At 36.2% G+C, this 24,416-nt stretch overlaps 1 protein-coding gene across 4 annotated transcripts in view; it reads left to right on the forward strand.

Moving 5' to 3' along the window:
• SMC5 (structural maintenance of chromosomes 5) overlaps window positions 1–24,416 on the forward strand; it is a 104,413-nt gene that overhangs the window by 6,953 nt on the left and 73,044 nt on the right. For 3 of the 4 annotated variants that reach the window (XM_032164258.2, XM_032164259.2, XM_058445424.1), the window contains 6 exons: window positions 2,471–2,523; window positions 11,847–12,009; window positions 13,034–13,168; window positions 15,299–15,439; window positions 17,107–17,268; window positions 20,822–20,893. In XM_032164258.2, the coding sequence (XP_032020149.1) occupies window positions 2,471–2,523; window positions 11,847–12,009; window positions 13,034–13,168; window positions 15,299–15,439; window positions 17,107–17,268; window positions 20,822–20,893 (726 nt within the window). The remainder of the gene's footprint in view (window positions 1–2,470; window positions 2,524–11,846; window positions 12,010–13,033; window positions 13,169–15,298; window positions 15,440–17,106; window positions 17,269–20,821; window positions 20,894–24,416) is intronic. The other variant, XM_032164260.2, reaches the window with a different exon arrangement.

Below are 24,416 nucleotides of genomic sequence, written 5' to 3' on the forward strand. Positions count from 1 at the left end.
TGAAAATCAAAAAATAAGATGGTAAAAATATGTGCAGATACAATAACAATGATTATAAATGATCTAAACTAAACTCTCATTAAATTATAAAGTCTGTTAGAATGGAGAAATGAAACCATGTTTAGTTCTCTTTTGTTTTTAATAAGCATATTTAAAATAAAGTGCTACAGAAAAGTTGAGAGTGAAAGGATGAAAAAAAATACATGCCAGGCAAATATACAAAAGAAAGTAGGTGTAGCTGGATTAATACTAGGAAAAACAGACTTCAGAGCAAAAAGTATTTTTAGAGATAATAGTGGTCATTAAACACTGACGAAAGTTTTAATTCACTAGAAGATAATTCAATTCCCAACTCAAATTCACATTATAATCTAGCTCCAAAATATATAGGCAAAATCTGCAGAATGCTAACAAGCAGTTAACATATCCATAATCATACTGGGAGAGCTATCGATAATAGATCAGTCAGATAAAAAAATTAGACTACAAAAGATTTGAACAATGAAGTTAAGCTTGAACTAATGGACATATTATAAAAAGTGCACTCAACAACTGGAGAGTATGCATTCTTTTCAAGCACAAGTTAACATTTCTAAAAGTTAATTGTATACTGAGTCATAAAGCAAGTATCAAAAAATTTCGAAAAATGGACACCACGTAGACCATATCCTGACCACAATGCTGTTAAGATAGAAATAATAAAAAAAAATTAAAATTTAATGGACGGTTACAAAATGGAAGCAAATTCCCCTTAAGATTATAAATTATTTAAAATGTGTGTGCGTGTGTGTGTGTGTGTGTGTGTGTGTTTAGTGCTATATGAAAGACATTTATCAGGTAGAAGATACTTTTCTCTGTTAATAACTACCCTTGTGACCTTGAGCAATTATCTGGACTTCAGTTTTTCTTCATTTCAAAGATGAGAGAGTTTGAACAGATAGCATCCAAGGACCAACTCAGATTTTTATGAATATTGATATATAGTTTTTTAATTGTCAGATCATTTAATCCCTATCTCTTTGTAATGGTCTGTTGGATTGTACTTCAGGGGCTGTACCGTAGGAATTAATTGGCTATAACAGTTTTCACTAACTTTCTCATGTTGATTTTTGTCATGAAAACACATCTCTTCTCATCCTTGAGTGATAGGATTTTTAAGGGAGGCTATGGAGTGCAGTGTTTCCTAGATGACCGATTGCAGGCCTTTGGGTACACAGATGTATTTATGGGATGCCCAAGTTCTCAGCAAGAATATTTAATGTATTTTTGTTTAAACGCTAATATAAAAATTTAACAAAAACATAATCAACACCATCTGTATGGATACTTTATAATAAGAACTGCCTCCTGATTTTTTTTTTCCTCCTCATTGGTACCAAGTATTTTAATTCTTGCAAGCTAATGAGAGATAACATTCCTACATAGATGTCCTTGGTTTTCCTGTGAGGAAACAGAGAGGTTAAGTAACTGTCCAATGTCTGACAACTTGTATGTGGTGGAGTTGAGATTTGAACCTAGATAGTAGATGTTAAAACCTGTACTTTTAAGCATTAGGCTATACTTGGTGGTTACAAGATAAGGCTTTTTTTTGTTTTTTTTTTTCATCTTTCTGGGACTCAGCTTTATCGTCTATAAAATGAATGTATACTTCAAGGTTGCTTATGAGTATTAAATGAGAAAATACATGTTTAGTGCTTAGCACAACAGTATATAGTAAATGCTTGATAAATGTTAGCTGTTGTCATCACTGTCATTATCACTATTAAAAAGATTACTATTTGTAAGGTATATTTTCTACCTTTTTTAATATTTATCACTTATTTATAGCCTGATTTAAGATCCAGTCTGATTTTTTTAGGCTCAGACTTTGTTTTGGGGCTTAGACTCATAAGCATATAGAAACTAGCACAGAGTTGTCTGTTTTATCACGTAAATTTCAAATATATTGCTCCTTTTAAAACGATGATTGGTGGTAATTACATCATTAACAGGGTAGGTAATATTAGCGTGATTGTTAATATTTAACCTGCGCGACTGTAGGAAGTCTTCAATGGTAATAAGAAGGTTTGAGTGCTTAGTGGTTATACTATAGGACCTGTTTTCCCACAGGCATTTTCTCTTCTCTCTGGGTGTTTAATATAGTGGACAAGTACACAGGCTCTGGAGCCAGATTTCCTGGGTTCAGATCCTTTTTCTGGCACTTACTGGCTTTGTCACGAGGTTTGTAAGAGGCTATGGAGTGCATAGGAGTTCAATAAATTTTACCTAATATTATTATTATTGTTATTTTTGGGAGGGAACAGTGGAGGAACCCAGATCTGGGAGGGATACCTTAGAAAGTGACAGGAGCGAACATAGAAGTGGTACCTGAAAAAAATCTTGATTTGACAAATAATAATGACTGCTAAATCTCTGATTGTTAACCTGGGAATGTCATTACACAGCTCACTTTTTCTTTTTTTCGTCTTAGGTTGGGTTTTTTGTGAAGAGAGGATGTTCTAGAGGCATGGTTGAAATTGAATTGTAAGTGTTAAAAGTGCTAAAATTCCTTTTTCCTATAAAATTCTTAGTTTATATTCATGTTTTCGTGATGATTAGAAAAGGGTATTAATATAGTATTATGGCATAAATATTGGAAATAATACTTAAAGAATACTTAATCCAGATAAGTAAGGGGTTTAAAAAATATATTTTTAAAACTTCAATTATAGGCCAGCCATGGTGGTTCATGCCTGTAATCCGAGCACTTTGGGGAGGCCGAGGCGGGCAGATCACCTGAGATCAGGAGTTGGAGACCAGCCTGGCCAACATGAGGAAGCCCCGTCTCTACTAAAAATAGAAAAATTATCCAGGCATGGTGGCACATGCCTGTAATCCCAGCTCCTGGGGAGTCTGAGGCAGGAGAATTGCTGGAACCTGGGAGGCAAAGGTTGCAGTGAGCCGAGATGGCGCCACTGCACTCCAGCCTGGGAGACAGCTAGACTCTGCCCCTCCCCCCACCCCCCAAAAAAACTTGTGGAAATTTTATTTTAAAAAAATTATCAAGGAAATGATACGTTTATAGCAGGTAATGAAATAGAACTATACTACTATTAAGTAGTCGTGATGAAGTTGCAATATTTTTCACAAATTTAAAGTATCTGGGTTTTTTTTTTTTTTGCTGATCTTGAAAGTAATACTTGCTTGTTTTTAAAAAATGCAAACAATGTAGAAGTGTATAATGTTGAAAATAAAAGCCTTCTTGCCATCATTCCTAATTCTGTAAATAACTACTATTAATAGTTTGGTGAATCTCATGTATGACAGGACTTGGTACTTCTGTTACCATTTTTTATCTTCTCCCTTATGACACCAGTAATTCATCATGGTATGCTTTTCCCTTGAGCTTGGATATTCTCAATTGGCCATTCTTGGCAACTATTTTTGATAGACTAGAGTTGATGTTTATGATGAAACCAGTTGACCATCCTTGGTATATATAATTTTAATCCTTTACACATAAATATGCCTATTGTTTAGGTGATTTTTAGAGACTATTGCTTTTGGAATATTAGTGGAAAGTTGTGGCATTTTTGAGCTGAAAAGCCTTTAAAGATTATCTGATAGCCCTACTATTTGATATGAGATGAGGAAACGATCTTTTATAAAAAATTACTCAGAAAATTTTTATTTATATAGAGATGAGAAAGATACACATGGAAGTAAAAAGAAAATAAATTTTGAAATACCCAACTTATTAAAATATAATGATAGAATTTTATTGATGAGTATAAAATCAAGACCTGAAGAAATGGAGACACGTGATATGTTCCTAGAAACATAAAGTTAATGTCATTATTAACATGTCAGACCAGGTGCAGTGGCTCATGCATGTAATCCAGCACTATGGGAGGCCAAGGCAAGTGATTGCTTGAGTCCTGCAGTTGGAGACCAGCCTGAGCAACATGGCAAAACCCCATCTCTCCAAAAAAATACAAAATTAGCCAGGCCTGGCTGCGCACCTGTAGTCCTAGCTACTAAGGAAACTGAGGTGAGAGGATCACCTGAGCCTGGGGAGGTAGAGGATGTAGTGAGCCGTGATTGTGCTGCCGCACTCCAGCCTGGGTGACAGAGTGAGACTCTGCAAAAAAATAAAAACAAAAAAAGTCAATCCTTTGTAAATTAATACATACATTTGATACAATTACAATGAGAGTCTCAACAGGTAAGTTTACAAGTTGATTCCAAACTTCATCTTGAAGAATAAATATGCCAGAAAACCCAAGGAGATTTTGAAAAAGCGAAGTTGTAAATAAGATTTTTGTCTACCACATGTTGAAGTATACTGTAAAGTTGTTGATTTAAAATAAGTGTGATACTAGTATAGAAGATGAGAGGAGCAAAATGTAGAAACCAGGAACAGATCTAAATGTACATGAGAACTTATTATAAAAGTGGCAGTTTAATTAAGTGTGGGATATTTTAAGAGATAGGTAAAACCAAACTTGTTTTTGCTATTCTCAAACTCAACACAGCACAGAACACTTCTACACCAGATGTGTGGGGTTTTTTCCCCACACCCTGCAATTCAGTTCAATTCTGACACCAAAAATTAGTGCAGGACCCATAGTTTAGGGGCTCAGTCACACAGGACTGCCCTCCACTTTATATGCCATTTGTAAGTCTTAGGTTGTGCCCTGTACTTCTGACTAACCAGCTGTAAATTGAGGTTCTCAGGACCCCTTTCTTGGTTCAGTTATTTGCTAGGATGGGAAACACTTAGGTTTACCCATGTATTATAAAGGATACTACAGAAGGTGCAGATGATTAGCAAAATACAGGGCGAGGTCTGGAAGGGTCCGGAGTGCAGGAACTTCTTTCCCCACTTTCCCAGCATATGGATGTGTTCCTCAATCTAAGAGCTCTCTGAAACCCATGGTTCAGGGAATTTTATGGAGGCTTCATCACATGGATATAAGAAACTCAATCTCTAGCCCTGCTTCCCTTCCCAGAGGATGGGGGATAGGTTGGTGGGGCTGAAGGTTCTAAGTTTCTATTCACGGCTTTATCTTTCTGGTGACCAGCCCACATCCAGGAGCCCACCAAGAGTTGCCTCATTAGAAAAAGACACACTTGTCACCTAGGAAATTCCAAGGGATTAGGAGTTCTGCGTCAGGAATTGAGGACAGAGATTAAATACTTTTTTTTTTTTTCTTTTTGAGACGGAGTGTCACTGTCGCCCAGGCTGGAGTGCAGTGGCGCCATCTCGGCTCACTGCAACCTCTGTCTCCCGAGCTGAATTGATTCTTCCACTTCAGCCTTCCAAGTAGCTGAGATTACAAGCACCCACCACCACACCTGGCTAATTTTTGTATTTTTAGTAGAGACGGGGTTTCGCCATGTTGGCCAGGCTGGTCTTGAACTCCTGACCTCAAGTTATCCACCCTCCTTGGCCTCCCAAAGTGCTGGGATTACAGGCGTGAGCCACCGTACCCGGCCTACATATTTCTTAATACAGGTTAAGTATCCCTTATCTGCAATGCTTGGGTACCAGAAGTGTTTTGGATTTTGGATTTGTTTTGAGTTTAGAATATTTGCATTATACTTATCGGTTCAACATCCCCAATCTGAAAATCTGAAATATGAAACACCCCAATGACCATTACCATTGAATGTCATGTTGGCACACAAGAAGTTTTGGATTTTGGAGCATTTCGGATTTTTGGACTAGGGATACTCAACCTGTGTATCACAGTATCATACTGTAAATTATTCAAATTGAGCTGTGATAATTATCTTATTATCTTATATAACTTTAAAGTTAATATTTTAAAGATAAGTTTAGAGCTTTACCTAACACCCTACACATAAATAAAATTTAAGTATATAAACGTCAAGCACTTTTTCCACAAAGGTTCACATGGCCTTGAGAGTACCAAATGTAAAACAGCTCATCATTAGTTGTTGAAATTATTGCCATTAAACAAGTGTACTAACTGGCCATGTTTTCCTTGAGTAGAATGGTGGGTAGAATAATCTCTGGCATGTATTTATGTAGTCATTTTCCAAATATTTATTGAGTACCTATACACTGGGGATATTCTTCCCTCATGGAATTTATAGTTAGGGGCATAAGGAGGGACAGTTAGATAAGTAAAATATATATTATGTTAGGTGGTGATAAGTGCTACATAGAAAAATAAACAGAAAAGGAGGATAGGAGTGACAGAGTGGAGTTTTACAGTTTTTAAATAGCCTGATCAGGAAAGATCTCACTGAGAAGATAGGATTTAAGCAAAGACCTGAAGGAGGGAAGGTAATGAGCATGGAGATAATTGGGGAAATAATATTTCAGGTATAGAGATTTGCAAATGCTAAGGCTCTAAAATGGTACCCACAGTGACTGGATCACATTAAAGAAGGAGAATAGTAAAAGATAAGCTGTGAAAATACCAGGAAGTCAAGCCTGTATTCATTGTAAGGACTTGGCATTTATTTTGCATAAGCTGTGAAGCCGCCTGGTTTTTAGCAGAGGAATGATGTGATGTAACTTAAAAAGTTTAACCAGATTGGGTTGCTGTGTGGAAAGTAAACTTTAAGAGAGCAAAGGCAAAAGCAAGAATATCAGTTAAGTGACTTGTAGGACAACCCTATGAGAGATGATAGTAGCTTATGATTTGCTTATGAATTATATGCTGGGTATGGGAGAAGGAGCAAGATATCAGGGAGGACTCCAAGGTGTCTGGCATGATTAAGGGTAGAGTTTCCATTAAGTGAGGTAGATAGACCTACTGCAGAAGGTTTTGGGAGTAGCTCATACATCATTGAACTAAGATGCCACCACTTGTAGCTTCCAATTAAAATTAAACTAGCACAGATAGTTTGAAATGTGCATCCCGGTTTCAGAGATGTTAAAATGTTTTTTTAAAAAAGGAACTTTTCAGAATCAAACATGGTAAAGTTTGAGATGCCTAGTAGATACTCAGGCAGAGCTGGGCATGGTGGCTCATACCTGTAATCCCAGCACTTAGGCAGAGGTGGGAGGATTGCTTGAACTCAGGAATTCTACCAACCTGGGCAACATAGCGAGACTCCATCTCCACACACACACAAAAAGGTCTGAGATTCAGGTAGAAATGTTTTTAGTGGGCAGTTAGATATATGAACCTGTCATTCCTGGAGATGTCTGGGCTGAAGATAAACACATTTGGGAAATCATTAGTATTATGATGGATTAAATCACCAATGAAGCAGAGATAAATAAAGGAAAGAAGAGTTCTAAGAACATTTCTGCTACAGTGTACCATTTAGAGATTGAACATAGGGAAAACTAGGAAAGGAAACTGAGAGTTGGCTAGTGAGTCAGAAGAATACAGTACTTGGAAACCAGTACTTGGAACAACTTCAGGAGGAGTCAGTTGTCTATCACCTGTGTCTGATAACTGCTGATAGGTCAAGTAAATTGAGAACAAAGAGTTTGTTATCAGTATTTATTGAGTTGGTCATATCATTTAAGTTGAAGAATTAATTAATTCCCTGATGTTTGCTCAATTTTGCATTCTTAGAATAACCCAGTTTGGTCATAGTTTTTTTGATGCATTGCTAGATTGGTTTTCCAGTATTTTATTTAGAATTTTTACATCCGTATTTTGTTTGTGAAAGATATTTGTGGTTTGAATGTTTGGTTAAGCTTACTGTTTTAAATAATCTGATGTGTATTATAGGGTGTCTTGCAAAAAAAAATCTGGCTTTTTTTTTCTAACTATACTGTTATAATTTTTTTTCTAACTACTCATTTTATGTATTTATAGTAATTGGTTGCTTAGATTTTTCTGTTTATTCTTGGATTACTGTGGTTATTTAATACTTCGTAAAGGATTTTCCCATTTTTCTTAGTTTTAGATGTTATTGACATGAATACCATCCTCTTATATGAGTTTACTATATATGTATTGTTTTATATAAAACAGTATGTCTTCTAAAAATTGATTTGTCAATTTTAGTAGTTTTTTTCAATGAACTGACTTTTGCATTTGTCGTATATCATGGTTTCCTATTTCATTAATTTCTATTCTTACCTTTACTGATTCTCATTTTTTTGAAATGGATATTTATTGCACTAATTTTTAGTCTTTCGTTTACCCTAATATGAACAGTTAAGGTTAAAAATGTCCCACTTACTGCTTTAGCTCCATCTCTTAAATTTTAGTATATAGTATTTACTGTTTTTCAGTTCTGAATATTTTCTTTATGAGTTCATAATTAGAAGTTGTTTCTAATTCTAATGTAGTGATTTTCTTGTTTTTTAGTATTGATTTCTACTTTGATTGTAGTGCAGTTAAATATATAGAGATACTGGTTTTATGTTACTTATCCTTTGAAATGTCTTTCTTTTTGTAATGAACTTTTGTAATTGTTCTTTGGCTAAAAGAATAAGTTTTCTTTTGTAGATACCTGCAGTGTTCTGTATTTGTGCATTAGTGCAAGTTTATTAGCTATATTGTCAAATCTTCTATATTTTTGCTGATTTCAGTTGTCAGATTGATACCTTAATTACTGACAAAGGTATATTACACTATTCCTCTGTTAAGATTTGTTAATTTTCCTTGTCCTGTCAATTTTCGCCTTATGTATTTCTAAGACATTATTAGTTGCATCTAAGACTAAAATTGTTTATCTTCTCGCTTAGTCGCCCAGGCTGGAGTACAGTGGCATGATCTCGGCTCACTGCAGGCTCTGCCTCCCGGGTTCACGCCATTTTCCTGCCTCAGCCTCCCGAGTAGCTGGGATTACAGGCGCCCGACACTGCGCCCAGCTAATTTTTTGTATTTTTAGTAGAGATGGGGTTTCACTATGTTAGCCAGGATGGTCTCGATCTCCTGACCTCGTGATCCACCCGCCTCGGCCCCCCAAAGTGCTGGGATTGCAGGCATGAGCCACTGTGCCTGGCAGTGAATTCAACTTTCTGTTGTTAGGTACTGACCTCTATATTTCTGTTGCCTTAAAGTCCATTTAGTTTGCCATTAATATAGTTAGCAGCTTTTTTTTTTCCCAGTATTTTTCTAGTTGTCTTTTTTCATTCATTTCATGTTTTTAATATCTTTTGTTATCTCATTTAAACTAATATAGCTGTGTTATTTTTTCTGGAGTCTTTTAAGTAAAGCATATAATCAATTTACAAATATATGTTTGAACTTATTTTTACTGTCTTATTCTCTGCTTTTTATTTTTCACACTCTTCAGCATTTCTTTCTTGTTTTTGTTGGATATTTGTTTCATTTTTCCTTCTCTTTTGTCTTGGAAATTATGCACTCTTTTATTTTAGTGGTTACTGGAATTTTAGCAGGAATACTTGTTGGAGTCCAGACTTAATATCTGCCTTCCTGCTAAACAAAGATTTTATAGTACTTTGTTCTTAATAACTTCTCTGAACTTACATGCTTTTAAATTTCTATCTTTTTAAAACTCCTCCAAACATTATTATTAATATAGTTATATTAATTATGCTGTCAATGTTTGTTTAGAATTACCTCGGATATTTCTGTTTGTTTTGCTTTTCACTCCTTCTTCCATTTCTGATTTTCTCTCTGGGATCACTTTCTGCCAAAAGGATATTCTTTAAAGTTTTCTTTTATGAGAGTTTTCTGTTGGAACACTCAGTTTTTAATCTGAAAATGATATTATTTTGCTCTAAATCTTGAAAGATGTGTTTCATGGATATAACATTCTATATTGACAGGTCTCTTTTCTCATATTCAGAGTATAATATCATTGTTGTCTTCCTTTTTTTTTTGTTTTGGTGACAGGGTCTCCCCCTGTCATGATCATGATCACTGCATCCTTGACCTCCTTGGTTCAAGTGATCCTCCTGCCCCAGCCTACAGGCACTCACCACCGTGCCCAGCTTTTTAAATTTTTTTATTTTTTCTAAAGAATGGGGTCTCACTATGTTGCTCAGACAGGTCTTGAACTTCTAGGCTCAAGTGATCCTCCCACCTTTGCCTTCCAAAATACTGAGATTACAGGCGTGAGCCACCACATCTGGCCCGATTGTTGTCTTCTAACGTGAATCTGATCTTAGTTTATTTGATAGTAATCATTCTCTTTTTCTCGTTGTTGTCTTCTGATATGAATCTGATCTTAGTTGATTTGATAGTAATCATTCTCTTTTTCTCGTTGTCTTCTGATGTGAATCTGATCTTAGTTTATTTGATAGTAATCATTCTCTTTTTCTGAAGATGCTTATAAACTCATTTCTTTTTTTAAGTATGTTAGTTTCATATATATTTAGGTGTGGATTTATTTTTTATTTACTTTTCTTGGTTTTAATGACACTCTTACCTATGGTTTGGTGTCTTTCATCAGTTTTGGAAAATTCTTTTTTTATTATCTCTTTAAATATTGCCATTGACCCATTCTCTGTCTCCTATCCTAGAATTCTTGTTAGACATATTAGGCTTTCTTAGTCATCCAAATATCTTTCATATTTTTCATTTGTGATTCTGCATTATGTTATTTCTGCTAGTGTTCTTGATGCTTTGTCCTCTTGTGTGTGTGTTGGTAGTGAGCTGCTCTTCTCCTTAGAACTTTATCTGTGTTAATTCTTTTAAGATAACATAGATTCCGGCTGAGGAAATTATTAACTTCTGCCAGAGGCCATTGAATACTTTCAATTCAGAATCACAATGTACAGAATTCTCAGCTTGTGGTGGTAGCAGTGAAGTATTTCTAGTTTACCCTTACAGTGAGGGTATATCGCTTAGATATGGCTTTCTATTGGACTCTCCACCTTGGATAGCTGTGGGCTTTGTCTGTTTTTGTCCTTTATCAGCAGATCATGAAAATGAATCCTCAAGATCACTTGATTGGGTGAATGCCTTCAAGATGAAAGCCAATTTTATTTTTCCACTCTGAGTTTTCACCTATACTAGGATGTTAGCCAGAATTCCTTACTTTCATGCTAACTGATAAATTCATTTATGAAGATGTTTTAATATTTTATTATTTTTAGTTGTTTACAGCAGGAGGATCAGTAAGGGTACTTTATTAGTCATTCTGCTGGAAATGAAAGTTTAAAACTACTTCCTTTAAAGTCCTAAAATCTTACTGTTTCAAGTGGTCTGATTACAATATAATCTATATATACAACATTCATAAGTTATTATTGTCATTTAGCAATTGGATACCAATAATTTATCTTTCTGCCACGTGCTGCTGAATCCCAGTAAAGAAGATGGATGAATAGATGGGAGGTGTGGAGCAGTAGTACTTCTAAAAGCGAGAAATAAGTAAATACCCTTCTTTCAGATTCTGTATTGCTAAATGTTCCTTTATATCTATGTGATGTAATCCTCTCTGAATTTAGAGTGGAGTACATGGTGAGGAATCCATGGGCTACCTGTATGGGTAGTTTTGATTTCTGGAAATGCCTAAGAGTCAGTTTTCATTCATGTGTTTTCTGAGCAGGGGGAGTTTCAAGGTTTAACTGCTCTACCCTTTAATATACTAAAACATTTTGAATTGCAGTCAATGCATGTGTTTGAAGAATAGCATAATAATTAAAGGATAAACAACTCCAGCTATGTGACTCTTCTAGTAGTGTTTATGAATTAGTATTCACATTTGCTTTAATTTTAACAGTTTAAATAATTTTGAATGTTGAGTAAGTAACTGATGTGGTCAATTATGGTATTATGACTAATAAAATGCCAAAGTTTCCTTCTTGAGGGGCCAAAATATCAAAAGGAGTAAAAATCATAATAATAATTCTATCTGGCACCTGTTATGCAAGAGAATTTTGGGAATTTTATCTCTAAACTAATGTATATATTTTGAATATAAAGATTCTTAAATTATTTTTTAATTAGGTTCAAGGCTTCTGGAAACCTTGTAATCACCCGTGAGATTGATGTGGCAAAAAATCAGTCCTTTTGGTTCATCAACAAAAAATCTACAACCCAGAAAGTAGTGGAAGAGCAAGTTGCAGCCTTAAATATTCAAGTGGGGAATCTTTGCCAGTTTCTCCCTCAGGTATGAGAGAAATAAATGTAAAGATGGGAAAATTTTGTGTATAGTGTTTCCTTTTTATGCCATAGAAGGGATATCATAATGACTGCTATTTAAATTGAACATAGCACTCTTACAGTTCTTTGTAAAGGTAGCATTTCATCACTTAGAGTATAATGTTATTAATTTATAGTAATTTGGAAAATTTCAATTAGTAAAAAAGTCTAAGAGTATTTTGAAATAAAGTATTATTTTTTAAGTTCAGAGAGTAGCTCAGATAGCTATGTGCTTCTATGTGTAGACCCTTAAAATGTTGTTAATGAAGAACTTTTTAGTCAGTTTTTGTTCGTATACATTATACATATATAATATTTGATATATTTGAGTCTAGAAAATATTTGATATAATAAAACTCCTATATTTATAAGTATACCTTATAAAATCTTGTTATAGTTTATTAAACATAAAAAATGCTAATAACGTATGTTAAATGTTAAAGTCATGTTACTTCTTAAATTTGACTTCGAATGCTGTCTAGTGATGGCATTAACTAATACTAATTTCTTTTTTGTTCAGAAACACAATGATGATTTCATAATGTGCAAATTAAACAAAACTTAAACATTTTTAAAAGGTTTTTATTTATTTTAACACTTATCAGCTGATGTCAGATTATCTCCAGAAGTAGATGTTTGAAATTGCCTTTTTTTTCTTTTTAAACCCTATAACATTTCAACTGATATGTAATAGGCAGTGATCATTTTCATCTTGGGACTATGTGTTCTTTTATTCCCAAACTTTTATTATACATATGTAAACATTTCAACCTTGAAATCTTGGCACAGAAAATTTTTAAAGACGATCAAAAAGATAACAATTTATACCCTGTTTATCTTCATTATTCTAAAGAATAATGCACAAAAGGTTTATATCTCAAAGATTTTTTTTAATGAGTTTCACCTTGACACGTGTAAGCATTGAGTGAAATACATTTTGAAGATATATGTAAATGAATGATAGTTGCTGATATTTAATTTTTGTGCTCTAGGACAAAGTTGGAGAATTTGCTAAACTCAGCAAAATTGAACTCCTCGAAGCCACTGAAAAGTCAATTGGTCCCCCAGAAATGCACAGATATCACTGTAAACTCAAAAACTTCAGAGAGAAAGAAAAACAGCTCGAGGTACTTTAAAATAGACAACTCATTTGTATTGTTTCTTATTGATTTCTGTATCTCAAAACATGGGAGAGAGAGTAGTAGTATTGATTCATTGAGTGAATTCGTATTTGTGATTTTTTTTCACTTAGGATTGTACTGCTAATATCAGTTAAAGTGACAGAGTGCGAATGGATCTAATGTGAAGTTTAAAAAGGTTGACTATTTCAGCAAATACATATTACTAATTGAATTTTTACGGAACCAATAACAGTATTATAAAAAAAAATTATCTCAGGAAGTTATTCTTTCATTGATTCAGTTATCTATTAAACACCTACTATGTCCAGGCATTGTGTAAGGCTTTGAGTAATAGAAGAGATACCATGTGCCATTTAATATAGCACTTCTGTTGAACCAGTTCTCTCATGTATTTTTTTCAGTCACGTGAGGGTAAACTTTGGAAGAGAATTACACATTTATTTGGAATGTTGTTGGTTATTTTCACCATTAATAAACATAAAAATGTACTTTTATAGCATATCCTTTGTAAAGGTGTTTTATTTAATGGATCTTTTTTCTACATCCCAGCAACTAAAATAAATACAGTAAATTTTTCATAATAAGAAATCTTTTAGTCTGGGTGTGGTGGCTCAGACCTCCAATCCCAATACTTTGGGAGACTGATTCGGGAAAATCGCTTGAGTTCAGGAGTTCGAGACCAGCCTGGGCAACAGGGAGACCCTGTCTCTACATGAAAAGAAATGAGAAAAGTTAGCCAGGCATGGTGGCCCATGCCTGTACTTCCAGCACTTGGGAAGCTAAGGTGGAAGGATTGCTTGAGCCAAGGAGGTCAAGGTTGCAGTGAGCTGTGATTGCACCACTGCATTCCAGCCTGGGTGACAGAGTGAGACCCTGTCTCAAAAAAAAGGAAATCTGGCTGGATGTGGTGTCTCACGCCTGTAATCCCAGCACTTTAGGAGGCCAAGGCGGGTGGATCACCTGAGGTCAGGAGTTTGAGACCAGCCTGGCCAACATGGTGAAACCCTGTCTCTAGTAAAAATACAAAAATTAGCCAGATGTGATGGTGGGCACCTGTAATCCCAGCTACTTGGGAGGCTGAGGCAGGAGAATTGTTTGAACCTGGGAGGCGGAAGTTGAAGTGAGCCGAGAACATGCCATTTCACTCCAGCCTGGGCAACAAGAGCGAAACTCTGTCTCAAAAAAAAAAGGAAATCTGTTTTTAATTTTAGGTTCAGGGGTACATGTGCAGGTTTGTTATATAGACACATTGTGTCACAGGGGTTTGGTGTGTCACCCAGGAAATAAGCATAGAAATCTTGTAACCAATTGCTTTCTCTTAAAGTGTAACTTTATGTACTTAATAATATGTATTTTACTGTAATTAAATGTTATTTTTTACCTTTGTCCACCAGACAGGGAAAAAAATGTTTTTATTATACTTAATCAAAGTGAATAATCAAAGGAGTTGTTCTGAGCTTTTTATAGTTATTTTAGCTTCAGATATTCTGTTCTTTTACCTTTCTGTATGTCACACAATCAAATACTTTCACTTGAAACACTCACCGATACTCTCGACCATCCGCTGAAAGAAAACAAGCATACAAGCATATATTCTACTAGGTTCTGAGTACATCTTTGTATTTATTAATTGACAACATAAAGGCTAATTCTTAGTTTTCTTTCATCTCGTTTCTAAGACCTTTCAGTCATGAGTGTTTATTTAACATCCTAATCCTAGTAATACTACTTTTCATTTGTATATAACTTTTACAGCTTTTGTTTAGCTTTCATTTATATTAAGTGAATTGCTTCTACCCTTCAAGTGGATGCAGCAGGTATTTGGGCAAGAAGAGCCTGGGCTCAGATGTGACAGGGCTTCTTTACAATTAGGACTAATAAATTGTAGACCCTAGACCAGAAATTGGGTATGAATGTTGCTTTTACACAGGTTTTAGGTGTTTTGTTGAGACAGGGTCTCACTGTTGCCCAGGCTGGAGTCTACATAGTTCTTAAGAACTCCTGTGAATTCTTTTTTGTGAAATTTTGCTATCATTGTTTATTTTTCATTGTTAAAAGATGTGACCTGTTGTCATTCTTCTGTCAAACTGATTGTTCAACATATATTTATTGTAGACCTCATGCAAAGAGAAAACTGAGTATCTACAGAAAATGGTTCAGAGGAATGAAAGATATAAACAAGATGTGGAGAGGTTCTACGAACGGAAGCGACATTTAGATTTAATTGAGATGCTTGAAGCAAAAAGGCCATGGGTGGTAAGTCATAATTTTTAGAGGCAAAATAGGCGTTTCTTTAAGTAGCAGAGTAATTATGATGAAAGTATTAGTTACTGTGTATTCAAGTTAGGTGCTTCTTTTTCATTTTTGGCTTTATATGTTATACATAATAAAATTCATGTCTTTTTTTTGAGACAGAGTCTTGCTGTGTCTCCCATTTTGGAGTTCAGTGGTACGATCTCGGCTCACTGCAACCTCTGCCTCCTGGGTTCAAGCGATTCTCCTGCCTCAGCCTCCCAGTAGTTGGGATTATAGGCATGTGCCACCACACCTGGCTAACTCTTATTTTGTATTTTTAGTAGAGACAGGGTCTCACCATGTTGGCCAGGCTGGTCTTGAACTCCTGACCTCAGGTGATCCGCCCCCCCCCCCACAGCCTCCCAAAATACTGATTACGGGCGTGAGCCACCGAGCCAGGCTTTCTTTTACTAGTTTATTACCTTAGCTGTGTGCTAGTTATTACTGTTTCATAAATAATAATTAACACAGTGCTCTTAATTCTTCCAGATTTTAGTCCTCAACAGATAGTTTTTGATTGTTTTTTTAAAGATGTTAATGATCAGAAAAGTAAATGTTTGGGTGTCCTCAGTCAGGTCACTGAGAATTTACTTGGCGTTTGCCACTAATATCAGCCTCAGTTGCAGATGTAGCTGATGTGTCTTAACTGTAATCTTCTACTCATATGTTTTATAATTTTCCTGAAGCTAATCTGTTATTTCTAATCACTGTGTGATGTGTATTTTATTATTTAAGACCACAGTTTGGGTTAAAGATTCAATTCCCTCATTGCATTACTTTATAATTGGTAGAACAAAATAGGTAAGAAAGTTTTGTAGTGTTTGTTCCAAGGTTAGAATGGAAATCATTGTTACTTGCTTGAAAAGAGTATTTGTGACATTCTTGTTCTGTCTTCCCCCTTCTCCCTATTCCATCATTTCATGATTCTTAAATTTTCGTTTCTTTGGCTTTTCTAAATTTTATTTTTCCTATGTCCATTATTACTGCTTCACTCACTGTGTCTTTTGATTTTGCTTATTTTTTCTAAGATTGATTTGCCTTTTTTCATTTTTCTTCTTTACTCATATGTTTATTTTTTCTTTTCTTACCATCATTCCATTCACTCTTATATAATGCTGTCTTAGTGTGCCACTCAATTTTGTTTTAGCAAATACTCCTATGACATGACAGGCATCACTTTCACCTACATGCTGCTTTTTATTTTCTTTTGACCCATTTTCATTTTGTTCTGTTTTTTGTTTTTTCTTTTTTTTTTTTTTTTCATTTTTACCCTTTATCCTTGAGTTTCTTTTGTTTCTTTATGCATCCCTGTATCTCTTCTTTATTGACAGATTAGAGGTAAGTCACATTTTCGTAGCCATTAGGATATGTTTCAGAGAACAGGGTGGAAGTCCGAGAATCTGAACTGGTGATAGAAATAAACGCTCAGTGATTATCAAGACTGTTACTAAATCATTACACTGGTATTTACTATTTCTGAAGTTGTCCCAGAGGACAAATTTACATTAATAAACCTGTTTTGATGTCAAAACAATCTTTTCTTAGATTTGGTTTCTGCCTGTATCTTGATTTTTAGTATATGTGTTTAAGCTAGGGCATTAACTTCTGTTTGTTGAATTATTTGCAAGGAATATGAAAATGTTCGTCAGGAATATGAAGAAGTAAAACTAGTTCGTGACCGAGTGAAGGAAGAGGTCAGAAAACTTAAAGAAGGGCAGATTCCTATAACACGTCGAATTGAAGAAATGGAAAACGAGCGTCACAATTTGGAGGCTCAAATCAAAGAAAAGGTACTTTTTGGGTTCAATTTTGGATTATCTGAATTTTATTTTAGCAAATATAAAAAATATTTTGCAGGTGTTTGAAAATATTTTCAAGGGTTTTCCAGTATCTTTCATTTCTTAAGTTTTTTAACTAGGAATTCTGCCACCATAGGATTTTCAAGGACATACTTATTACTGTTGAAGTGTTGCTACTTTATAGGACTTCCAAGATATAAAGAGAGAAGAGTGAAATATGATTTTTTTTTTTAGGTACAAGAGGATTCATAGTGGTATTCCTGGAAACACCGAGCTCTTTTTGTGAATATATTATGTATCTGCTTCATAATTATACACCCTTTTGAAGGAGGGCAATATAGAAAATCTGATGTTTTTGGAATAGATAATAGAATAATATTCCCTGTATTTTAAAAGTATAACTAGATATTTTTTATGACAAAGCTTCTAACCTTTGGTGGATTTTGAAGTTAGAGATTATTTCAGAATTGTTTAAATTCCTTCTTCTAAAATAACGCAGTATAGGCAGATCCAAAATTGTGCATGAGATTTTGGAGATTCATGGATGCACTGAAGTCAAGGTATTGACGCCTACTTAAGAACCTCTGATATGGCTGGGCACAGTGGCTCATGCCTGTAATCCCAGCACTTTGGGAGGCTGAGGCGGGCGGATCAGTTGAGCTCAGGAGTTCAAGACCAGCTTGGCCAACATGGTGAAACCCTGTCTCTGTGAAAAATACAAAAAAGTTAGCCAGGCATGGTGGTATGTGCCTATAGGTCCCTGCTACTTGTGAGGCTGAGGCAGGAGGATCACTTGAACTACGAGGCAGAGGTTGCAGTGAGCTGAGCTCGTGCCACTGCTCTCCAGCGTGGATGACAGAGCGAGGCCCTATCTCAAAAAATATATGTGATAATAAAAATTTAAAAATAAATCAAAAAAATAATTTCTGATATAAATTGTCAATTGGCTCAAATATGTAGAATTATTTGTAATTAGACCAGTAGAATTTATGCTATATATAGGTTAATTTTATGAAACCAGAAAACCATTCATAATCTTTGTCTACTGTATACCCCTGATTTTGGCCACTGTGCTTGAAGATGGGTGTCAGTGATCGTAAAGGGTGGATCTTAGCCTGGCACTGCTACTGGGAAAAAAATTGTGTGAAACATGATTTCTGCTATTGAAAGATCATTTAGGAGATAGTGTATTACGAACTTAGCAGTATTTTTTTTATAGGCATCGTCTCTATTTTTAAAGATTTTAAAGATTGTGTTTTATTCTCATGTGAATATGCTACTCCAGGTTTTTTGTTACTGAATTTGAGATTGCCATTTATACAGGTTTGACTAATATAAGTTTCATCTTTTGTTTGTAAAAAAGAAGTTATGTGGAGCTCTTTGATTTCGAGATGTGATTGTACTTTCTCTTTTTAGGCACCTGAAAGTCAGAAAAATGACTTCTTGAGCTAGATTGTACCAGATACTATGTTGAACAATGTTTGACTTTGCTACTATCATGTTGGAAAAGCTCCACTATATCTTAATTCTAATACAGGTTGAAGTGAGTTAAAATTATTGCACTCAAGTCCAGAAAATTAAACAATTACTAAGATCAGATAAAGGTTTTAGGACTTGATTAGATCTGATTCTGAAAGAGTGCTGCCATTGGTCATTTTAAATGTTACGGGGAAAAGGAATTGTAGATATTATCTAGACAAGTATCCTCATTTTATTGTTAAAGATACTGAATACCAGTGATAACACGACTTCCTCAAGGATATGAAACTAATAGTTGGCAGTCATTGTTATGTTAATGATGGTTGGTTGTAGTTAAGTTGTGGATTTGTAATTGCTTTTTTTTGTTCTTGAATTTTCTGTTACTGTAAAACTACTTTTGTAGTGGAAAATATGTACATAATAAATTTCAAATCTCTTAATTAAGGAAACATATTTAACCCTTTGTTTTGTGTATTTATAACAGAAGCCCAGCTATTGTTAAATTAGGCTCATTGTCAAACATCCACAAGCCTAATTTATTTATGTGAAAATCTGCATGGCCTAAGATGTTTCAGAATTATTTTCCTAAAGAAGTGATCCTGGATTCTGAAGTGGTACCTTATGTCAGTCTATAGTAAAAGTAGTTATTAGCACCCATAGCCTTGCAACAGTAACGCAGTGGTTAATTTTGTTTAATATTCATGCTGTTCTTCTTCCTGCTGGTTCTGTTCCAGCAGGAAACTTTTTCCAATACTTGTAATTTTTTTTTTTTTTTTTTAAATTCCAGGCAGGTGATAAAGTGTTACAGACAGGGCATAGGCTTTTGAGTCACACAGACCTGTATTTTAAATCCTCACTCAGCTGTCTGACCTTCAGCAAATCATTTAGTCTCTCTGAGTTTTATTCTCCTCAGTCAGGTGAGGATAGTAATAGTAATCTTTATCTTACATGATTAGCATGTATGATTTAAGCCTGCATACATCAGTGTTACTAGCATCAGAAAATTAGTTTTCCTCTATGGGAAGAAACTATTGTCTCTTGGCATCAGAGATCCACCAGAGACGTGATTGCCTAGGAGGGCTCACAGCTAAAATTTATTACAGCAAAAGGATGCAAAACAGTCAGGAAAGGGAAAATGCCCTGAGGACAAAGTCTAGAAGAAACCAAGCACAAGCTTCCAAGGGTCCTCCCCCAGAGAAGTCACACAGAATGTGTTTAATTCTTCTGTCATCAAATTATGACAACATTTTTAAAGTCCTGTCTATAGGGGAAGTGCATTACAGACTCAGCACCCAAGGTTTTTATGGGCTTCAGGCAACTAGGCATTCTAGCTGCACGTTCTCAACTTCCAGAATGCAAGAAGGAAAGCAGATGTTCTGCATCAGCCACATTGTTTGTACAAACACGCACAGTGAGCCACTCTTATCAGTTAGGAAATGGTAGAAACACTCCCAAAATCCAAATTTCCAGACAACAACCAAGGACTGACCTTGCAAACAAGCCTTTCCAAGAATAGTAGTCTTAGCCTATAATGTTGTTTTCTGTATAACCCTGTTTTCTACTGTTTGAATTACATATTATAGTTGTTAATGATGTGTAAGATGTCTATTATATGTCATGTATGTGTTTTATGTGTTAATGAAAAATATCAAGGAGGTAACATACTTGGTATGATAGAGCTCTGCATTTGAAATCAGACCTGATTTTTTATAATTAGTTTCCATTTTTTAGCTATGTATACAGGTTACTTGGCCTCTTTTGAGCCCTACCAGTCAGTAATATTTGTCCTGATTTTCCTGTAGGGTTGTTTTTAGGATCAGATGAAATAGGAAGATAAATGTAAAGAGAAAAACATGCATACGTATTACTGCAACTGTTTATTAATATCATTAGGAATAACCTTTTATAGACTTGCAAATAACTCTTGGTATTTTGTTGATAATTATGGATTTTGCTTGAAATAAATTTTTGTGGGTTAACTCAATATTTGAATGGGCAGGGCCATATAATTTGCTTGCATGAGTTTTTAACTAGCTGTCCCCCCCTCTCTGGTTTAATTTTACAGGCGACAGATATTAAGGAGGCATCTCAAAAATGCAAACAGAAGCAAGATGTTATAGAAAGGAAAGATAAACATGTAAGGTTTCATACTAAAATTTTTATTACATCAAAGTTTGCTCTAACTTTTGTTTTCAAATACGGATTATGGGACAGATTCTTGTTGGGGAATGGCCAAGATCCTCTGCATTCTCTTATTTCTTAATCCGAGGGAATGTAAGATTTGGAAGTATAGTAGTTGCTTAGAGGACAATTGTGAAAAATTTCTCAAAACTACTGGCAGCTGTGCCTTACGATCTTTATAGCTGAGTGGCTGTAGTTTTTTAATAGGATAATGGTGGATTTGGTTACCTTAACAGCAAAAATTAAGCTCTAAGGGATTTATTCTGTTGTTTTTTAAAACACAGAAATAGACCTTTTATTTTGAAAAATCAGTGATAACACTTATGTAGAAAATGCATATGTACGTTTATGCATGATTGAAATTAATGGGACAGGAAGGACCCTCATGGCCGAATAGGAACAGCTCCGGTCTCTAGCTCCCAGCCCCAGCGACACAGAAGACGGATGATTTCTGCATTTCTGCTTGAGGTACCGGTTTCATCTCACTAGGGAGTGCCTAACAGTGGGTGCAGGACAGTCGGTGAAGCGCACTGTGCGCGAGCCGAAGCAGGGCGAGGCATTACCTCACCTGGGAAGCGCAAGGGGTCAGGGAGCTCCCTTTCCTAGTCAAAGAAAGGGGAAACAGACGGCACCTGGAATATCGGGTCAGTCCCACCCCAATACTGTGCTTTTCCAACGGGCCTGGAAAACGGCACACTAGGAGATTGTGTCCCACACCTGGCTCGGAGGGTCCTGTGCCCACGGAGTCTTGCTGATTGCTAGCACAGCAGTCTGAGATCAAGCTGCAAGGCGGCAGCGAGGCTGGGGGAGGGGCGCCCGCCATTGCCCAGGCTTGCTTAGGTAAACAAAGCAGCCAGGAAGCTCGAACTGGCTGGAGCCCACCACAGCTCAAGGAGGCCTGCCTGCCTCTATAGGCTCCACCTCTGGGGGCAGGGCACAGACAAACAAAAACTCAGCAAGAACCTCCACAGACTTAAAGGTCCCTGTCTGACTGACAGCTTTGAACAGAGTAGTGGTTCTCCCAGCACGCAGCTGGAGATCTGAGAACGGACAGACTGCCTCCTAAAGTGGGTCCCTCATCCCTGAGCAGCCTAACTGGGAGGCACCCCCCCCAGTAGGGACAGACTGACACCTCATTCAACCGGGTACTCCTCTGAGACAAAACTTTCAGACGAACTATCAGACAGCTGAATTTGTGGTCTCACGAAAATCCGCTGTTCTGCAGCCACCGCTGCTGACACCCAGCCAAACAGGGTCTGGAGTGGACCTCTAGTAAACTCCAACAGACCTGCAGCTGAGGGTCCTGTCTGGTAGAAGGAAAACTAACAAACAGAAAGGACATCCACACCAAAAACCCATCTGTACATCACCATCATCAAAGACCAAAAGTAGATAAAACCACAAAGATGGGGAAAAAACAGAACAAAAAAACTGGAAACTCTAAAAAACAGAGCACCTCTCCTCCTCCAAAGGAACGCAGTTCCTCACCAGCAACGGAACAAAGCTGGATGGAGGATGACTTTGATGAGTTGAGAGAAGAAGGCTTCAGACGATCAAACTACTCTGAGCTACGAGAGGAAATTCAAAACAATAGCAAAGAAGTTAAAAACTTTGAAAAAATATTAGAAGAATGGATAACTAGAATAACCAATGGAGAGAAGGGCTTAAAGGAGCTGATGGAGCTGAAAGCCAAGTTTCGAGAACTACGCGAAGATTGCAGAAGCCTCAGTAGCAGATGCGATCAACTGGAAGAAAGGGTATCGCTGATGGAAGATGAAATGAATGAAATGAAGAGAGAAGGGAAGCTTAGAGAAAAAAGAATAAAAAGAAATGAACAAAGCCTCCGAGAAATTTGGGACTATGTGAAAAGACCAAACCTACGTCTGATTGGTGTACCTGAAAATGATGGGGAGAAAGGAACCAAGTTGGAAAACACTCTGCAAGATATTATCCAGGAGAACTTCCCCAATCTAGCAAGGCAGGCCAGCATTCAGATTCAGGAAATACAGAGAACCCCACAAAGATACTCCTCGAGAAGGGCAACTCCAAGACACATAATTGTCAGATTCGCCAAAGTTGAAATGAAGGAAAAAATGTTAAGGGCAGCCAGAGAGAAAGGTCGGGTTACCCACAAAGGGAAGCCCATCAGACTAACAGCTGATCGCTCAGCAGAAACTCTACAAGCCAGAAGAGAGTGGGGGCCAATATTCAACATTCTTAAAGAAAAGAATTTTCAACCCAGAATTTGCTATCCCGCCAAACTAAGCTTCGTAAGTGAAGGAGAAATAAAATACTTCACAGACAAGCAAACGCTGAGTGATTTTGTCACCACCAGGCCTGCCCTAAAAGAGCTCCTGAAGGAAGCACTAAACATGGAAAGGAACAACCGGTACCAGCCACTGCAAAAACATGCCAAATTGTAAAGACCATCGAGGCTAGGAAGAAACAATAGCAACTAACGAGCAAAATAACCAACTAACATCATAATGACAGGATCAGATTCACACACAACAATATTAACGTTAAATGTAAATGGGCTAAATGCTCCAATCAAAAGACACAGACTGGCAAACTGGATAAGGAGTCAGGACCCATCAGTGTGCTGTATTCAGGAAACCCATCTCACGTGCAGAGACACACATAGACTCAAAATAAAGGGATGGAGGAAGATCTATCAAGCAACTGGAAAACAAAAAAAGGCAGGGGTTGCAATCCTAGTCTCTGATAAAATAGACTTTAAACCAACAAAGATCAAAAGAGACAAAGAAGGCCATTACATAATGGTAAAGGGATCAATTCAACAAGAAGAGCTAACTATCCTAAATATATATGCACCCAACACAGGAGCACCCAGATTCATAAAGCAAGTCCTCAGTGACCTACAAAGGGACTTAAACTCCCACACAATAATAATGGGAGATTTTAACACCCCACTGTCAACATTAGACAGATCAACGAGACAGAAAGTTAACAAGGATATCCAGGAATTGAACTCAGCTCTACATAAAGTGGACCTAATAGACATCTACAGAACTCTCCACCCCAAGTCAACAGAATATACATTTTTTTCAGCACCACACCACACCTATTCCAAAATTGACCACATAGTTGGAAGTAAAGCTCTCCTCAGCAAATGTAAAAGAACAGAAATTAGAACAAACTGTCTCTCAGACCACAGTGCAATCAAACTAGAACTCAGGATTAAGAAATTCACTCAAAACCAGTCAACTACATGGAAACTGAACAACCTGCTCCTGAATGACTATTGGGTACATAATGAAATGAAGGCAGAAATAAAGATGTTCTTTGAAACCAACGAGAACAAAGATACAACATACCAGCATCTCTGGGACACATTCAAAGCAGTGTGTAGAGGGAAATTTATAGCACTAAATGCCCACAAGAGAAAGCAGGAAAGATCCAAAATTGACACCCTAACATCACAATTAAAAGAACTAGAAAAGCAAGAGGAAACACAT

The sequence above is a fragment of the Hylobates moloch genome, unplaced genomic scaffold (genome assembly GCF_009828535.3).
Source record: "Hylobates moloch isolate HMO894 unplaced genomic scaffold, HMol_V3 SCAFFOLD_10, whole genome shotgun sequence".
Taxonomy (NCBI): domain Eukaryota; kingdom Metazoa; phylum Chordata; class Mammalia; order Primates; family Hylobatidae; genus Hylobates; species Hylobates moloch.